Source organism: Lepidochelys kempii, chromosome 1 (genome assembly GCF_965140265.1).
Source record: "Lepidochelys kempii isolate rLepKem1 chromosome 1, rLepKem1.hap2, whole genome shotgun sequence".
In the NCBI taxonomy this organism is placed as follows: domain Eukaryota; kingdom Metazoa; phylum Chordata; order Testudines; family Cheloniidae; genus Lepidochelys; species Lepidochelys kempii.
The window spans coordinates 41,152,406-41,170,305 of NC_133256.1; the positions used below are offsets into that span (position 1 = coordinate 41,152,406).

Genomic DNA, 17,900 nt, shown 5'->3' on the forward strand with positions numbered 1-17,900 from the left:
AGAGTCTGAGCAGAATACACCATAACAGGCACAAGGAAGGAGGCCCTGAGTTAAGGGTGAAGAGCAGCTTGAGGAAGTGGGGGCTGCTGTGGGAAAGTAGCCCAGGGAATTGTACATGTCATGTTTCTAAAAGGTCAGCTACCATAGCTGATACTATTAGGGTCCCTGGGCTGGAGCCGGAAGTAGAGGGCGGGCCTGGGCTTCCCCCTTTGCCCCCCCACCCCCGCCCCCCGATTAATCACTAAGACTGGGAGACAACAGAGACTGTGCAAGGGAGGATAGCTTCTCCTCACCTCTCTCACTGGCTTATGATGAAAATGGCTCAGTAGACTGTGACCCTTGTCTCTAGAGAGAGAAGGGGTACATGGAGGGTCACAGTGAGCCTCTGAGGCTAGTGAAATCCGCCAGGAAAGCTGGAACCCATGGAGAGAAGGACAGAGCTTTGTCACAGTACTAAAAGAAGTTATCAATGGAAGTTGTGGACTCTCCATCAGTGGAGGCTTTTAAGAACAGGTTAGACAAACATCTATTAAGTATAGTCTTGATATACTTGGTCCCATGTAGGTGGTGGACTAGATGACCTCTCTAGGTCCCTTCCAGCCTTACATTTCTATGAGTCTATGAAATGGGAATGATAAAGAATTGGCCTGAATGGGGATAGGGATGGAAATTGTCTAGGCTGTTACAGGCTTGCCCACAAAGCAACTCTTGGAGACCAAAATAAAATATGTTTTAGTGATTTAGGAATCTGTGAGTCTGTTAAGAAGGGTAGTTGCCATTTTGAAGAAGAAAAACACAACCCCCCTTTGATCTTGACAGGAGTCATTCTCTTCAACAATCAGCCAACTCCAAATAGATTCACAACTGGCAATCTACATTTCAGACCAGACAGTGCCAGACAAACCCTCTGCTTTGACTCATTTTAATGTGTTGATAGGATGGCCAGTCCACTGGATGATTTTTTTGGCATTCGAAGTCTGAAAATATTTTTCAATTAATTTTATGTGGTTTAAGAAGAACATGATAGGCAGCATTTGTAAAATGTGGAGCCAGAACTGCACTTGATGTGTAAACAGCTAAGGGATTGTTTTATGAAGAGCTTATTCTCCCTAATAATGAGGATGTTGCAAACATATCAATGTCGTCAGTATTTTTGTTAATTAAGGAAGCGATATTACATTTATAATGATCAAAGATCCTTCATATGTCCGCCATTACCATAGTATCTTCACAATTCCTAAATGCCTTTAGATGACTCACAAAGTTGATAAGAGTGGATTTTGAATAACCTGGTGTTACATGGCTGATTATTTATGTATAGAATGCAAGAAAGGAATCATTATGAAAGTTCACTTAATAATCATTTATCTTGTCAAATATGCTTTTCAGGTCCTAAAATGGTAGAAGTCCATGGTCAACAGTTTCAGATCAACTCCGTAGATGGCAAGCCACTTTTTACAGTGGATGAAAATGAAGTTTTAGTTGGTACAGATAAACTTCGAATCACAGGTTCGTAATAGACATTTAAGAAATGCCTGAAAAATGCGTTTCCACATATAACTAAAGCAAAACCACACACAGTTCATCTAAAATAACATTTACATTAAACCATGTGCCTGTAAACACAAGTTCTATCTTTACCTCATTAGGAAAGGGAAAATTTGAAAATGTTCTGACCTTTATCAATAAATTTAATTGCTGGGTTAGGAATGTCATTAGCATTATAATGGGGTTTGCATAAACTTCACCCTAAACTAACTCTTGTGGGTAGCAGACATTGTGCCTGAGCTGTTTTTCTCATCCATTTCTTATTTTAAGTACACATGGTAACTGATAAACTAAGACTGAGGGAATCCTGCATGGTCTTATTTGTGTAACCATTTGGATTGAGAATTCTACATGGAACTTTTGCCCAGTTCTGCTGTAAAACAGTGATTTTTTTTTATACCTTCTTTTAAAGTGACAACATGCTCTTATTTCCCCTTGCCTTTGATATTTACACCATAGCACTTTATTAAGTATAGTGCATTTAAAATGTCACTTACCAAAAGACAAATTTGCCTTGGACGTTATCAGATCATGTCTGAATAGTTCTGCACATTAACATTAATTCAGAACAGTAGTTACTATGCTTTCATTTGATAGCATACATAAAGACATTTTACTCTGCTCCATTGTAAACTAGTACTTACATGACCTGTAGCCACTAACAACATTTTCCAGGTCTAAATTGCTTTAAAATGTACATATTAAAGTTCAGTTGCTCTGGATTTAAATTGGAATAATTCATCAAAGAAAATACTGACATTGCCACATAACTTACGTTCAATTTCAGTTTCCATATTTTAGAACCTAATTACAACTGCCATATTTAACTTGCTTTCATTATTAGTACTCTAAAAACTTGAGGTCTTAATTTTAATAGATCAAGGCAAGTTATTTCACTGTATAAAAATATAACAGTAGTAGTTAGTGTACAATTAGCACTTCTAAAACAAATTTAAGTTAAAATATATGTGTTCATAAATTATGTTTATTCCTCAGGGTTATATCTTAAGATTTTTTGCTTTTTAACTTAATTGAAATTACAACTTTATTTAACCAGGAAACCACCTCAAATGATTATTATATGCCCACGGGACACCAAATTTTAACAAAAAAGCATGGTTAGCATGTTTAGCAAAGATATGAAAGACTGGACAATTGTTAGTTGATTTTGAAAAGGACTATCTGTGCACAAAGTCAAAATCATACATTCATTGAAATAGTGATGTTAAAATATGTATTCTACTCCTCTTTTAATCTTCTAGTTGGCAAAGATAACTATGCAGTTTCATAGCTAGTATGTAGACATACAGTATAAGGCTTGATTCCCTTTCACATCACTGAAAATCAGGAGCAAATCCATTAAAGTCAATTACATTGTTCCAGTATAAAAGCTTTATAAGTGAGAGGACAATCAAGCCCACTATAACAATTTTTAAAATAAGCTCTTTTAAAGTATTACTTGTTCATTAAAGACAATGTTATTAGTTTTGTATAAAATGTTGAGTAAGCTGTGGACACATGATATATGCAGGCTTCAAAAACACATCAAGAATATTTTGCAATTCTTTATCTTTATATACAATATAGTGACGCATCTTCACTTCTCTTTTCATCTCTTATATACCTTATTCATCATCATCATCATCACTCCCATAACCACATTGGTCGTTGGGGCACTATCGTTGTTGAGCAATCAGCCAATTGTCTCCACCCCTGACAACTGTGTCTCTGTGAAGTCCATTCCTGTCCACTCTTTTATGTTGTCAATCCATCTCTTCTTTTGTCTACCTCTTCTTCTCTTCCCCTGTATTGTCCCTTGGAGGATGATCTTGGATAGGCCAGATGATCTTGTTACATGGCTATATCACTTCAGCTTGCGCTTCTTTACGGTCATCAGGAGGTCTTCATATGACCCAGCGCATTGGGTGATGTTGCAGACCTCTTCATTAGTGACATGGTCAAAGCAGGAGATGCCCAGGATTTTACGGAAGCATCTCATCTCTATTACCTGTATTTTCTGTTCAAGTTCTGCTGTAAGGGTCCATGTCTTGCACACATACAGAAAAATGGAGATGACCAATGTGTGCAGCAGTTTCAGTGTAGATTCCAGGGAGATGTTCTTATTCCTCCAAATTGGCTTTAGCTTTGCTTAGTTCTTGCCGGAATTTCTGCCTTGGATCCTTCATCAGTGATTATTGCCCCCAAATACTTGAACTGTTTCACTGTCTCCAGCTCTTGTCCACTGACAGTGGTATGTGAGCTGATCCCATCACCTTTGTTTGTCATCAGCTTGGTTTTCTCTGCACTGATTTCCGTGCCATTTTTTATGGAGGTTTCATCCAGTCATTTCACAAGGTTGGCAATTCATCTTTGCTGACTGCCAGGCCATCAATGTCTTCAGCGAAGCGAAGATTTGAGATTGTTCGCACTCCACCCTCCCGTCCCCCAGTGCTGACTGTGCATATGTGATCTTCTAGAGCATCAGTCATTATGCACTCCAAGCAGATGTTGAACAGTGTGGGTGAAAGAAAGCAGCCTTGTGGACTCCAACAGTGGTGCAAAACCACTCTCCTATTGTGCCATTGTCAAGAACTGCACTGCTGGCCTTGGCATACAGTTGTTTAATGGTAAGAATAAGCTTATGACCAACATTGTACTTCTTCACGGTTTCCCAGAGAACTTCTTGCCATACTCTGTGAAACGCCTTCTTGAAGTCAACAAAGAAGTGGTAGATGTCCTGCTGGTGTTGTAAGTACTTCTCACATAGAACACAAAGGTTGAAAATCTGTTCTGTGGTACTTCTTCCAGCACAAAAGCCAGCCTGTTCTTCAGCGATGATATTGTCTGTTTGGCTTCAATCTGTTCAATAACACTTTCAACATCACTTTGCTGGAATAGCTAATTAAGCTTATGGTCCGTTAATTTTGGACACAATTGTAGGTTGTCTTTCTTTGGCAGAGTGATGATTAGTGACAGTCCACGTGGAGGGCCACTCATCAGTCTACCAGATCTTGTTGTAGATCTTGGTGAGTACATCTATTACTATTTCTCCTCTGAATTTCATCAATTCATCTGGGATGTTGTCAATATCTGTAGCCTTTCCATTCTTGAGTGATTTCACAGGTGTCTCCACTTCATGTAGTGTTGGAAAGTTATCCTCCTCTGTTGAATCTGGGCTGTCTAAGACACTAGGATCTCCATTTGTCTGGTGGTTGTATAGATCAGAGCAGTAGTTTGTCCACCTATTGATGATGTCCCTTTCTTCTGTAAGATTGTTCCCTTCTTTGTCTTGAATTGCATTAGCTTTAGTCCATCTTTCCTTTGTTAGATCTTTTACAACCTGGAAGGCTCGTTTGCTATTTTTATTATTGATACACTCTTCAATTTTTGAGCATTGTTTTTCAGTCCATATCTCCTTGGCCACCTTCATTCCTTTCTTGATCTTTCTGCCCTTCACTTTGTATTTATCAGCTCCCTCAGTGCTGTTCTTGTCTCTCTTTAAATTCTCTTCTGATGGCACACATTTATAGTATTTAGTTTCTGACCTATGGTTTTGTCTTCTTACGATGTTTCCCAAGGATGTCCATTGCTGCCTCATTCCTTACAGCGTTGAAATTGTTGGTCATTGTTTCTACATCTTTCTCTAGAGCAAGCAGCGAGCCAAATTTTCTGCCAATCATTGCTTTGAATGACTGCAATGTTTTAGTCTCTGAGTCTTTCTAAGTCAAACTTGGTTCTGGTGAACTTTGGCCTGACAATTTTTCTTAGCCATAGCCAAAAATTTAGTATCACAAGGTTGTGATTACTTCCAGTATCAGCACCAGGGATGCTCCTTGTTTTAGGTTGGTTAATCCCAGAACAAAATCGGTTTTGCACCATGATGTGATCAACATGGCAGACACCTAATGGTCTACATCACAGCCAGATTGATCATCTGAATGCTTTATGCGCTCCTAATGTGTTTGCAAGAACCAGATTGTTATAGCTGGCAAACTCCAAAAGTCTCAATCCCATCTCATTGGTTACCGCATTACAGAAAGGACCACAATAATCTCACCAATCTGCCTGTGCATCAGTACCCACTTTAGCATTCCAATATCCTTGTACAATCAGGATATCTTTCTTGTGTACCTTATTGATGATGTCATGGAGCTGATTGTAAAAATCTTCAATTTGCTCATTGTCATAGTCTGTTGTAGGGGAGTAGACTTGTACCACTGTGATATTAAATGGTACTGCCTTTAGACGGATAGAAATAAGCCTGCTGGTCCCTGGGTGGCATCCTAATACTGAATTCTTGATATCTTTATGCACAAGAAATCCTATGCCATTGACATGTTTGTCCTCTCCACTGTAATAGAGTACATGGCCTTCTTCTGTTATACTTCTTCAAAGTTCTTCCATCTAGCATCACAGATTCCTAGGAGGTGTCAGGTGTATTGTTCCATTTTTTACGTGAGTTCTTTCAACCTCCCTGTTTGTCTCAATGTCCTTACATTCCATGTGGCTATGGTGGTGATATTTCTTCCCAGGATCCTCTTTGTTGGAGTTACACCAGTAGTATACTTGTCGCGTCTGCCCTGGTGGGAGACAGATGGCACGGTCATTATTAACCCGGGCTGCAATCAAACTGGTACGGACATCGTTGACTTGCTCATCATATGGTGTGTCTTGTGCAAATTTCTAACCTGACCAAGCCCATCCCTGTCCAGGCAGCCCCCTTTTAGTTGCCTCTTATGACATGCAGGAGGAGCAGTGGGCCTATTCTGTCCCCAGACCCACAACTCATTAATCACTCATTAGGAAAGCTGACTGTCTTGCAACTAAAATACAGCATAGCAGAGGATAAAAAATCATTTGTAAATTATAGTAAAATTATATTTCAGAAAACCACATGCTTATTCTGAGAGTTCACTGAGCAGCCTAACTCCTGAAATCACCTTTTTCTCATCAAGCTTGAGATGTTTGACCTAGTACTGTCAGAGTTACAGTGCCAGACAATTCTCATGGTGATCAAAAAAACAAAACTAAGGTCCAAATGACCCCCACTTCTGTGCTACAGAGGGGAGCAAATATGCAGAGAAAAAAAACAGGTGGATCCCTGTGCAGGTAGAAATATAGCTATGCAGAAGGTTTCACCTCCACTCCAGAGCTTGACAGATAATTGGCCTGAGACAATACTGAATCCAAATAGTTTGCTCTCTGGGTCTGATCTTCTGTTATCCTGCACTTTGTGTAATCATTTATACCAGTGCAAAGTAAGTGTAAATAGGTTTTACACTCACTTTGTGCTCACCTTTGCATTGGTGTAAATGAGCCTTGAAGAATCGGCACAGGAGACTCCCCTCTCTGGAACAATAGTGCATACCTTGGGGCAGTAAACCAGTGGTTGTATTGCTAATAATGCTTTTGAGCTGCCATGACTCGAGGGGTGAGGTTGCAGTGGAATCCCTAGGAGTCCCTCTAAAATCTGGTTGGGATGCAGGACTATAGAAAGTGTGCTTTCTGACCTCTCTTGATCATGCTGCACCCTTACATCCCAGTGCTGCAGTTTAGGGAGCAATGTACAGAAGGAGAAATACCTGCCATAGTAGTTTAGAGTGAGCCATGGAGTGGCGGCCAGAGTCTGAGCACTACCTGGAGATCTGTGACCCCATGTTCAAGGCCCATGATTCCTCATACCACTCTTCTGATCTTTGTATCACTGGCAAACTTTATCATTAATGATTTTGTTTTTTCCAGGTTCTTACTAAAAATGTTAAATAACATAGGGCCAAGAATCAATCCTCGTGGGACCCCACTAGAAGTAGCCCCACTCAATGATTATTCCCTGTTTACAATCACATTTTGAGACTTATCAGTTTGCCAGTTTTTAATCCATTTAATGTGTGTCATGTTGACTGTATGGTACTAGTTTCTTAATCAAAATACCATGCAATACCAAGCAAATGCCTTCCAGGCGTCTAAGAATATTACACCAACATTTTTCCCTTTATGAAACATACTTGTAATCTCATATAAATATGCAATGTCACAATAGAGTTTCCAAGGCAATAATGCATAAGTGTTATAGATAGTGCATGGAGAGGTGAATAGTTTTCTGTTAATAGTTTGTTTTTTGTATTTGAAATGTAACCTTACATTTTAATTTCCTGGCTTTCAGATGGGTGTGTGTGTGTGTGTGTGTGTTAAACCATAGTTCTCAGTTACATATTTTCCTCTTAAATTAATGATACATACTAAAACCTTCATTTCAGCTTTGCTCAGTTTGGGGTTTTTTGGTTTGAAAAGAGTGCCAATATCCATGCTGAAAGGTGATAGTCAGCAATACCTCTTAAAAGTTTTGTCTAATGTTGGCTGTGGTTCTAGCTGATAATCAGACAACATTTAGCATCACCAAAAAGAGCTATTTTTCAGAGTGAACAAGCTTACATCCAAATGCAGAGTATAAGTGGAGCAGACACAGAGATAAGTTACCAAGTAGCACAGGGAAAGCATGAAAATGCAAGGAAAAACACACCAACATTAATGCAGAAACAAATGCACCAATACAAAGCAGGGAAGACAGAAAAAATGCAAAGGAAGACCTGTAGATACTATGGAGAAAAATATAATAATGGAAAATGCCCTCCATATGGCAATAATTGTGGCAAGAGGAAACATGTTCTTGCTTGCAAACAGAAAAGAAAAGAAGAATGCACCATATTGAGGAAGCAAGCAGTGGCTTACAGGATGAACCTTTGCATGTATATGACATTAATGTAATGCAAAATAGCAGAAGTAAATGGTTTGTAATGCTCAAACTCTCACCAGATGCAAAGACAAGGTAGGAGCACATAAACAAACAGGAAATTGAATGCCACATAGATAGTGGGGCATCAGTGAATGTGCTGGGTAACAAAGACTTCCTCATTATTATGCAAGAGAAGGAAGCAAAATTGCAACCAACTAAAACTACATTATAATTATACGATGTCATGATCATAATCCCACCAGGATAATGTAAATTGCAAGCAGAATACCAAGACAAAGTATATAAGCTAAATTTAAGGTAGTACAGATAACACAGAAGTCACTACTTACAGCTAAAACAAGTGAATTCATGCATGAACCTAGTGACACTAAATCTAGGATAAATTATTTATTCATGCTACAGGAATTCAGTCAGCCACCTGAAGGGGTCAAGAAGGTATCCCCCCGTGTATTCTGGTGGGTGTGGTTTGGTCTCCTTCCTCTGAAGCATCAGAGATTGCCATGGATGGAAATGGGAGACTGGACAGGGTGGACTAGTGCTCTGAGGTGGTACTGAGGATCTTTTATTTTAGGTGATTGGCTAGCTGTTCTTGCTTGTGTGCTCAGAGTCTAACTGATCACTGTATATGGGATTGGAAAAGAATTTTCCCTCAGGTCAGATTGGCAGTGACCTTGGATATTTTTTTTTTTTGCAGTCGGTGGCTGGGGGTCACTTGGCAGGATTATTGGAGTATAATTTTACTTAATAATTTCCCTGCCATTGCAGGGACCTCAGATGTTGGTGCACCTTAGTCCATCCTAATTTCTCCATGTGACACATAATAGTCTAGTTTCCTATGGGCTCTAATACTTTGGTCTAATTTCAGTTATTGGGTTTAGTGTGTAGATGCTGGGAGGTGTTGGTGGCCTGTGACATACAGGAAGTCAGATTAGATTATTTGATGATGCCTTCTGGCTCTAAACTCTATGACTCTGTGATTCATACAATAGACACACAAGCAAAACATAAAACATGTCCAGAGCAGATAATCCTCTGTGACAACCCAAGAGCAAAGCTGTTAAAAGATTGCCATGATGTTTCTGCCTCACTTCCTCTGCCATTGCATTAAGAGAAACAAATAATGGGAGTAATAAAACAAATGGAAAAAGAAGGCTAAAAATAGAAAACATATGGAAAAAAAGACTTCGCTAAAGTCAGAGGGTCAACAAGTTGGATAATCAGTGTAGTAGCTGTTGAGAAGTCAGGAAAGTGATGCATTTGCATAGACGCTGGCAACCTAAACAAAGCACTAAAAAAGGCTCACTGCTATCAACCTGTAAGCGCAGAAATGTCCTGACCTGGCAACAGCAAAAATAGTCTCAGTACTTGATTCCAAATATGGATATTGGGATATGATAGTGGATAAGGAATGCAGCTAAGCAGGGGTGGCCCAAGACTAGCTGCCAGCAACTGGCACCCTAGGCGAACCACGCAATCGGTGCCCCCCATCCCCAAGTCCCAAGGACAGATCTAGGCTGAGGTTTTTGGTAAACTGGGAAACATTTTGTCCCTTTTTTCCTTTTAATTTTTTAAGTGTTTTTTTTTAAACAGAGGCTTAATTATTCGGTTTGTCCGTCCGTCTGTCCAGCCAATGTTTCTGAGATCAAATAAAATAGAGACACAAAATTTTCAGAATAGATTTGTGCATGACAGTTAGATGATATTTCAGTCCAATTTCAAAGAAAAATGCATTAAAAATGTTAATTTTTATTACAAATCCAAAATCATCTATTACACTAACCTGCTTTAACTGCCTTTACCACTACATCCAATATAGAAAGAAATAAGAAAGCTCTTTAACTTTAACCTGTATTTACAAAACACTCCAAATAAAAAACACTCTGTGTTCTTAAAACATGACTTCTTTTGTTTTAAGTTTTGAAAATTCAGTCACTATTTCTTTTAGATCCAGTTTACCAGCTATTTCATGCTCTATTGACATTGTGGCAAGACCAACACGTTGCTCTTGCACCATTGTTGAATGCAGATATGCTTTTATCAATTTTAACTTTGAGAAGCTACATTCCCCACTAGCTATGGAAACTGGCAAAGTTAAGAGAATGTGTAGCGAAATAAAAATGTTTGGAAAACTGTCTGTTTATTTTCACAAACAAACTTTAGTACTTCTTCAGGAGTGGAATGTTTCTTAAGTCATCTTGAAAAAGCCTGAAGCTCACTACACAAATCTGAGGCATCAATGTCTTTTGAATTTTCATGAGTCAATGCCGACTCCAGTTTTATACAAAATTCTCTTATCTGTTTTGCTGTTTTCTTTTGCAAGCTGTGGATATCACATAGAAAGCCAAATACTGACTCTAGCTGCTGCATCTGTTGAAATCTTTCGTCAAGCGAATGAATAGCAGTATCAAGGACTGCAAAGTAGAAATTTGACCTTTCTTTTGGGTTCTGAATGGGTGTTTCATCCTTCATACGAAAATTGCTGTTTCTTTTGCCGAATGCAAACTGGCTCCAGTTCAAATTCTGTTAGAAAGGCTATTTCTTCAGCAAGCTCGAGAGAATCTACCGGTGTTCTTTCAAACCCTTCATCGCTTCTGAATTCCTCCAGAATATTTTTAGTTTGCTGCAGTTTTTGAATAGCAGAATGTATGTTCAAGTTCTTTTCCTGAAGCTGCTTACTAGTAAGGTTAATCTTGAAAAGGAATTATACCACAAAATGAATGAAGTCACAAATTTGAACTTGGAAAGGCCATTTGCAAGAGCTTCTGCATCTGAACGTGCTGTATTGCCAGATGATCTCGTAAAGGTAGTATCAGAAATTTCAATTAGGGCATCATAAATGTTTCCAAGTTCATAGCGAAGAGGCTTCAAAGCATCAATGCGACTCTCCCATCTTATCTGACTAAGTGGTTTCACAATTAGAGAATTTACATGACGAGTCAGAATCTCCCAACAGCATGTTGAGCCTGAGGAAAAACACACAAACATGTTGTACCAGGTCAAAGAAATTGCTTGCCTCCAAACAGCATCTAGCAGCATCATTGACAATCAAATTCAGAGAATGCCCTAGGACTGATTTCCATCATTCTCCTTTGCACACCATTGTCTTTACCCTTCCTATTACTCCCATTATCATAGCCTTGGCCATGTAAGTTTTCAACAGATAATGACATTGTTTCAAGCTCTTGTAGAATAATTTCAATCATAAATGCTCCAGTTGCCTCCTTCAGTGGTACGAAACCCAAAAAATGTTCCTTTATGAGCACTTCAGCATTATCTTCATATGCAGACTTTTCCATATCCACAAAACAGATCATCGTCATTTATTCAACATGACTTATATCTGGCGTACAGTCCAGTATTATCGAAAAGTATTTTGCAGCATGGGCAGCTTCTACAACTTTCTTTTTAATGGCATTTGCAAGGATTTGAATTAGTTCATTCTGCATATTTTTCCTATGTAATGAACCTGTGTTTCATGATCAGTTATTTTATGTAGATACTCCTTCATGACTGGATCAAACAAAGCTAGGTATTCAACAAATTTTAAAAAGTTTCTATTACCTGAAGCATATAATTTTTCATTTCTACCGTGGCCGTGGAATGCTAAATTTTGCCCACCGAGAACTCTCACTAAAGCAATCAGATGCTCTAATATTTGTTGCCAATAGTCTTCTTTTTCCTTCATCACACATAAATTTTCTTCATCAATAGTTTTTCCTTTTTTCAATTGTAATTCAAGTTCTTTCCAATTTTGAAAACATTCCAAATGTTCTACTTCTTTCATGTGAAGAGAGAATTAAAGATATGTGTTTCCAGTCCTTGGAACCATTTTCAGTAAGTGATGTACCAATTGCTTAATTTCGAAACAACTTGCAGCAAAAGCAAAACACAGAGTCCTTCGACACTGAATATTGTAACCAGTTTTGATGAATTTCTTCCCCATTAATGAGTTTCCTCTTGTAATGATGAGCAGAGAATTTTCCATCCTTAGGGAAGGGAAATTCATGAACTTGTTCGTGTCCACGTTCCATGAGAATTTTCCCGCACACTGTCATCACATCTGGGCCATGAGGATGGGTTATACTGTAACTTGTTTGTAATTTCCTCATCATTTCTTTCTTCTACTTCATTTACTTCAATTTCTGCATGTGTCTCTGAAGGTGAATACATTTTCTCCACTTCCATATCAGTCTGATGCTGTGAGCTGCCTTCATCTAGAAATAGGTTTCCATCATCTTGAGTTTCCAAACTGCTTTTTTGTGGATGTGAGCTAACCTCATCTCAAAGTAATATACCTTCATCTTGATGTTCCAAACTGCTTCCATGCAGATGTGAGCTAACCTCCTCTCCAAGTAAAATTCCTTCATCTGGATGCTGTGAACTGCTTCCATTTTTATTTGGATTAAAGAGAAGATATTTCAGAAAGGATACCTGCTGTTTTGCTGGTCCTTTTCCTTCTCAGCCTTTTGTTTACGATACTCAGCTCCTGAGGGTTTTCTTTTTCCTCTTTCTGCCATGGCACATTTGAATATTGTTATGTACTTACTGTGCTCCTGACAGCATGCATTATAGCGTTAAGGCTGGCTGACACACCACATGGTTGGCGATTTAAACCACATTGCAGCCATCCCAACACATCTTTTCACTGCTCAAAGGTTCAATGATTAGTAACATACACTCACTTACCTATTAAAACAGTTAGTTACATTTACATGGAAACAAAATGACCTTTTACATCGTTATAACCCTATACCAGTTGTTTGGAAAGTAATCCCCTTCCTCATAGTTACCCGCTTGGAGTGTGATGTCATAACTTTTGTAGTCTATTAAGCATTAAGGGCTGTTACTTTTCTTTTATGGACCCACACATCTCCTTGGTGTGGGGTTCTGTCCCAGCTAGAGATGCCGAGACCACTTAGAGAGAGAGATTGATGAGTCTGCTCTACAGCCTTAGCTAACAGCCATATGGCTTTTAGCTCATGCAGTAGAGGCTCATGCACTAAGCTCCAGAAGCCCGAGGTTCAATCCCACCTGCTGACAACCGGGGTGTGTTAGCGTTACAAGTAGGGGCTCATCCAGCATTTAAAAGGGGAAGTCTCTAAAGCGCGGGATGCACTTCCTCAGCTAGGGGAAGTATGTAACCCACACACCTCCTGGGTGTGGTGTTCCATCCCGTCTAGTGGCACCAAGACTAAGTAGAGAGAGATGAATGTATCTGCTCTATGGGCTTATGGCTTTTAGCTCCTGCAGTAGAGGCTCATGCATTTAGCTCTAGAGGCCCCAGGTTCAATTCCACCAGCTGACAACTGGGGTCTGTTGGCATCACGTAATCTCTTCACAGCATGGCCTTTGGCCTTCAGTTCAGACATCTGCATCTGTTGATCTCAGGTGGACTGTGGCAGTACTGTGGATATATTTTTGACCTGAATTTGTAGAATAGTATAATACAGCGCTATACCAAATTGTAGCCAAAGAGCATTATTAAGCCAGTTTTGTCTTAACCTTTAAGCATGCTCTCTCCATTATCTCTCGCATAGATAAGGCATGTCCTTGTGCAGTAACTGGAGTTCTTTGAGATGTGTGTCCCTGTGGGTGCTCCACTATCCGCCCTCCTCCCTTCTACTTCAGAGTTCGCAGTGAGGATTCTGCGGACTAGAAAAGGAACTGGAGGGCTCGGGTTCTGCGTGTGCTACACATGGCACCAACGACACCATGAGATGCCTACTGCACACATGCGACCCGCACGGACACTGCTTCCGTAAATCTCCGATCAACGGCACCGGGACCCACTGCCACCTAAAGTGTGACCCACAAGGACACACATCTCTAAGAACTCCAATTACTACACAAGGTGAGTAACCTTTCCTTTTTGTCTCTGCTACCAGATTGTTTTTGTTAGAGCAATGCAGAAATATGAGATTAATATTCAGGGATTACTGTCTTGAACTCATGTTATGATTCTTTTATGATTATCATTCACAAGTTATAATAAATGTCTGTCACTAAGGTTTAAATTGTTCATTTTGTGGTCAAAATTGGTGTTTCCCTGTCTTTTTTTTCTTAATGCTGAAAGTCATAGAATCATAGAATATCAGGGTTGGAAGGGACCCCAGAAGGTCATCTAGTCCAACCCCCTGCTCGAAGCAGGACCAATTCCCAGTTAAATCATCCCAGCCAGGGCTTTGTCAAGCCTGACCTTAAAAACCTCTAAGGAAGGAGATTCTACCACCTCCCTAGGTAACGCAATCCAGTGTTTCACCACCCTCTTAGTGAAAAAGTTTTTCCTAATATCCAATCTAAGCCTCCCCCACTGCAACTTGAAAGTCTGTGCTTTACTCACCAATTTACTCTAAAGACAGGGAAGTCTAAATAATTGGTGATGTTACCATACAGTATGATGCAATACCTGAGAAGAAATTTCAGTCCAAACTCTGAATATCTTTGTATTTGTGGTATTGTTCAAGACTTAAATATTTTCAAAAGACTTGTGGGGTTTCAGTTATGCAGCTGCTATTAATTTTAATGCAAATCTCACATTTACCCAACTGTTTGAATATGAAGGGGTCACTGTAGTAACTATCTCAACAATTTATTTGTACATTTCAAGAGGATTTTGTATTCATTTTGGTGATTTGTATTTGCACTCTTCACTTTGCCTTTTTCTTCTTCTTCTGGTATTGGCCTCAGAACTTTAAACATATTGTTAATATATCTGCCTTGATGTTAATGTATAGAAATCTAATTTATGATACTGCAATGGCGCGCAAATCAGTGTACAATTTTCTTACATTTTCCATTATATATTTTCCTGTCTTTCAGGGCCAGAAGGGGCCCTCTTTGAACATTCTGTAGAGACACCACTTGTCAGAGCAGAGGCTTTTAAACCACTTAGGTAAGAACTTCTGCATAAAAAATATATATGTCTTTTATGTAAAATATAATTATCTACAGATATTCACATTTTCTTTTAGGTAAACATAAATGTGACCATTAGGGCATCCCAACAATATTTACAGTAATTGCTGGTAATATTATTCCCTTTTCGTCCTATTTTGTGACTTATTTATGTTCTATTATTTTGAGGATTCACATAGAGATGAATTTTTGAGATTGATCATTGGTATATATTCATGATGAGTATATTCATGATCATTAAAGTAATGTACTATAGTGCTTTAAAGCTTTTAATTTCCCTCATCTAAACTTATACTTAACTTTATTTGGAACACTTAAAGTAACATTTACATTTTTCTTTATTACGGTATAGTAGAAGTCGTTTATCTGCATTAAGTTAAAAAAATACTTCATCACTGACTAATAGGTATGTAGTTAAGATTTTTTTTGGACAAATCTTGTACTAGGGGAAAAATGGCCTCCACAGTGGTATCTGGCACAAGCCAATAGAAAACCTCTGCAGAAATGCAGACTTTGAAGGATGTATGTGGTGGTTCTCAGTCAAGCCACACAACCCAAGGAAAGGATGACTAGCCACTTAAACATAAAAAAGTCCAGCTCTGTAGCATTAAGGAGTATTTTCTGGCGAGAAAATTACTTTAAATGTGTTCTGCACCTGTCATGTTCCAGATCTCCCTAATCCTGGGATATTGTTCTTTCACACACAGTGCTCTGAATTTTAGGGTATTTTAGCCAAAGTAAATCGTGTTTGGATTGTGGTGAAGAGATAAATTCACTCTACATTCAGCATGTGATAGATAGTCTTATATTTAATTTTTAAATAGCTATGTCAAAGATCAGGGTAAGAGGGAAAGAGACAACTCCCCAACCCACACTAGCTCTCTCATTCACTCACTTCCAGTCTGCTGCTTCAGGAGGGACTCCCTCTTCTGTGGTTTTATTCCCTGGGCTCCTTCTTTACCCTGATCACTATTTTGGGTGTGGGGGAAAAAAGAGAAAATGTTTAAGGTTCATGGGCCTTTCTTCATGTCACTGGCTGAACTTCCAAACTGGATAGTTACATTTGAAGAAAAGCCTTCAGGATACTTGAAGTGTACTGAAAAGCTGACCTTCATGGATAAGCATACCCTTCGCAGTATCTGTTTAGTGAGTTGGCCATGCCAACTAAAAGCACAGGTTCAGCTCTTGAGTTGCCAGTGCTCAAGTGGAATGACTAAAATCCCAACTAGTTGTCCATGTTCAATATATTGAGTTAGTGGGATCAGAAACTGTTCCAAAGTCTATTTATTTAAAATAATTAATTTTATAATTATATAATAATAGATTGAGTTTATAAATTCTGTTGTTCATTGTTTTGGCATCAAGTTATTCCAAATTTAAATCTGTACCTCCTGATCAGATTAGCTTCGTAGGGACCAAGCTATATCACTTACTCCCTCACCTCAAATATCACAATGCCTTTTTAGAGTCTAATTTAATATTCTGCTCTTCATCCCCCTGGTGGTTCTTCTGGTCAAATGATTATATTCTGCAGGCTGTCTCACAGGCTAATGTGATATTAAATGGTTAAGGGTGTAGCAAGTAGTACTAGAGGTACTGAGACTTGAATAAAAACCATCAGCCTCAAATGTATTTTGGGCCCTGTGTGTCAAGGGTGTTTTAACTGCAAAGCACTTAATGTTCATACCCTTCAATTTATAGCATATGCATTGAGACCTCCTTCATTGTTCTCTGTGTATGTCATTAGGGTTTAGTGCATCAAAGCAAACAATATTGACAAAAATGTCTTTCTCAATTACATAGTCTCCTGGATTTGTAACCCTAGTGTTGAATTTCAAAAGAGACTGATTTATTCGATAAGAAGTGACAAGTTTGTTAGACCATATCTTCTTGTTGATAAATAATGGAGACAGGGCAGTGCCATTACTCTTGCCTTGGTGTCTGTCTTTTCATTATCCCATTTGCTTTAGAATGTGAAGCAATTCAAATGGAGTCCTTTCCAGATTAAGTAGCTGCATTCATAAGTCTCACTCAGAAGGAAAAAGAGGTGTGGGTTCACTTTTTTTATACCCCTAGTAAGAAGGACAAGTGGTAGAGAGTTACAGTGCACATCACCTGTTTTTAATCCCACCTTTCAAATTAGACAAAAGCTGATAAAAGCTGCAATAACACAGACCAAAAATCTTCTTCATTTAAGTAGTTAGTTCTAGCCTTTCAAATGCTGAGAGAGAGAAATTCTACCTTGAGATGGAAACAGATGCCCTAGTTTTCCTAAAGTTAGAGTCAGAATTCAAACATTCTCTCCATTGTGATGCCAATACTTTTTTTCTTTTATAATTTATAATACTTTGGTGTTCTACTTCTTTTATACGTTATATCCCTAAATAACATACAGCTCATGTTTAGAGGTTGTCATTGTAAGGCATATTGTTCACTTCCTATGATATAAATTATTTTTAGTTTTCTACTACTAAAGTAATATTTAGACAGTTTTTCACCTTTTACATTTAGATATACAAATCCTTTATAAACCTCAACATAATTCGTCGGAACTAGGCATTTGCATTTTTAGAGTGTGAGATGCTTCAGTTTTTAGGATAACGGTTGTCTACTCTGTATGTTCTCCCTGCTGTATAGTTTATCTGTGTGTCTGCTTATCCAACCTTCTGGGCAGCAATAAGAT

At 38.7% G+C, this 17,900-nt stretch overlaps 1 protein-coding gene across 1 annotated transcript in view; it reads left to right on the top strand.

Moving 5' to 3' along the window:
- The window catches only part of SGCG (sarcoglycan gamma), a 135,480-nt gene that overhangs the window by 89,587 nt on the left and 27,993 nt on the right, over positions 1-17,900 (top strand). The window contains exons 5-6 of the mRNA XM_073320660.1: positions 1,390-1,509; positions 15,122-15,194. Coding sequence (XP_073176761.1) covers positions 1,390-1,509; positions 15,122-15,194 — 193 coding nt within the window. The remainder of the gene's footprint in view (positions 1-1,389; positions 1,510-15,121; positions 15,195-17,900) is intronic.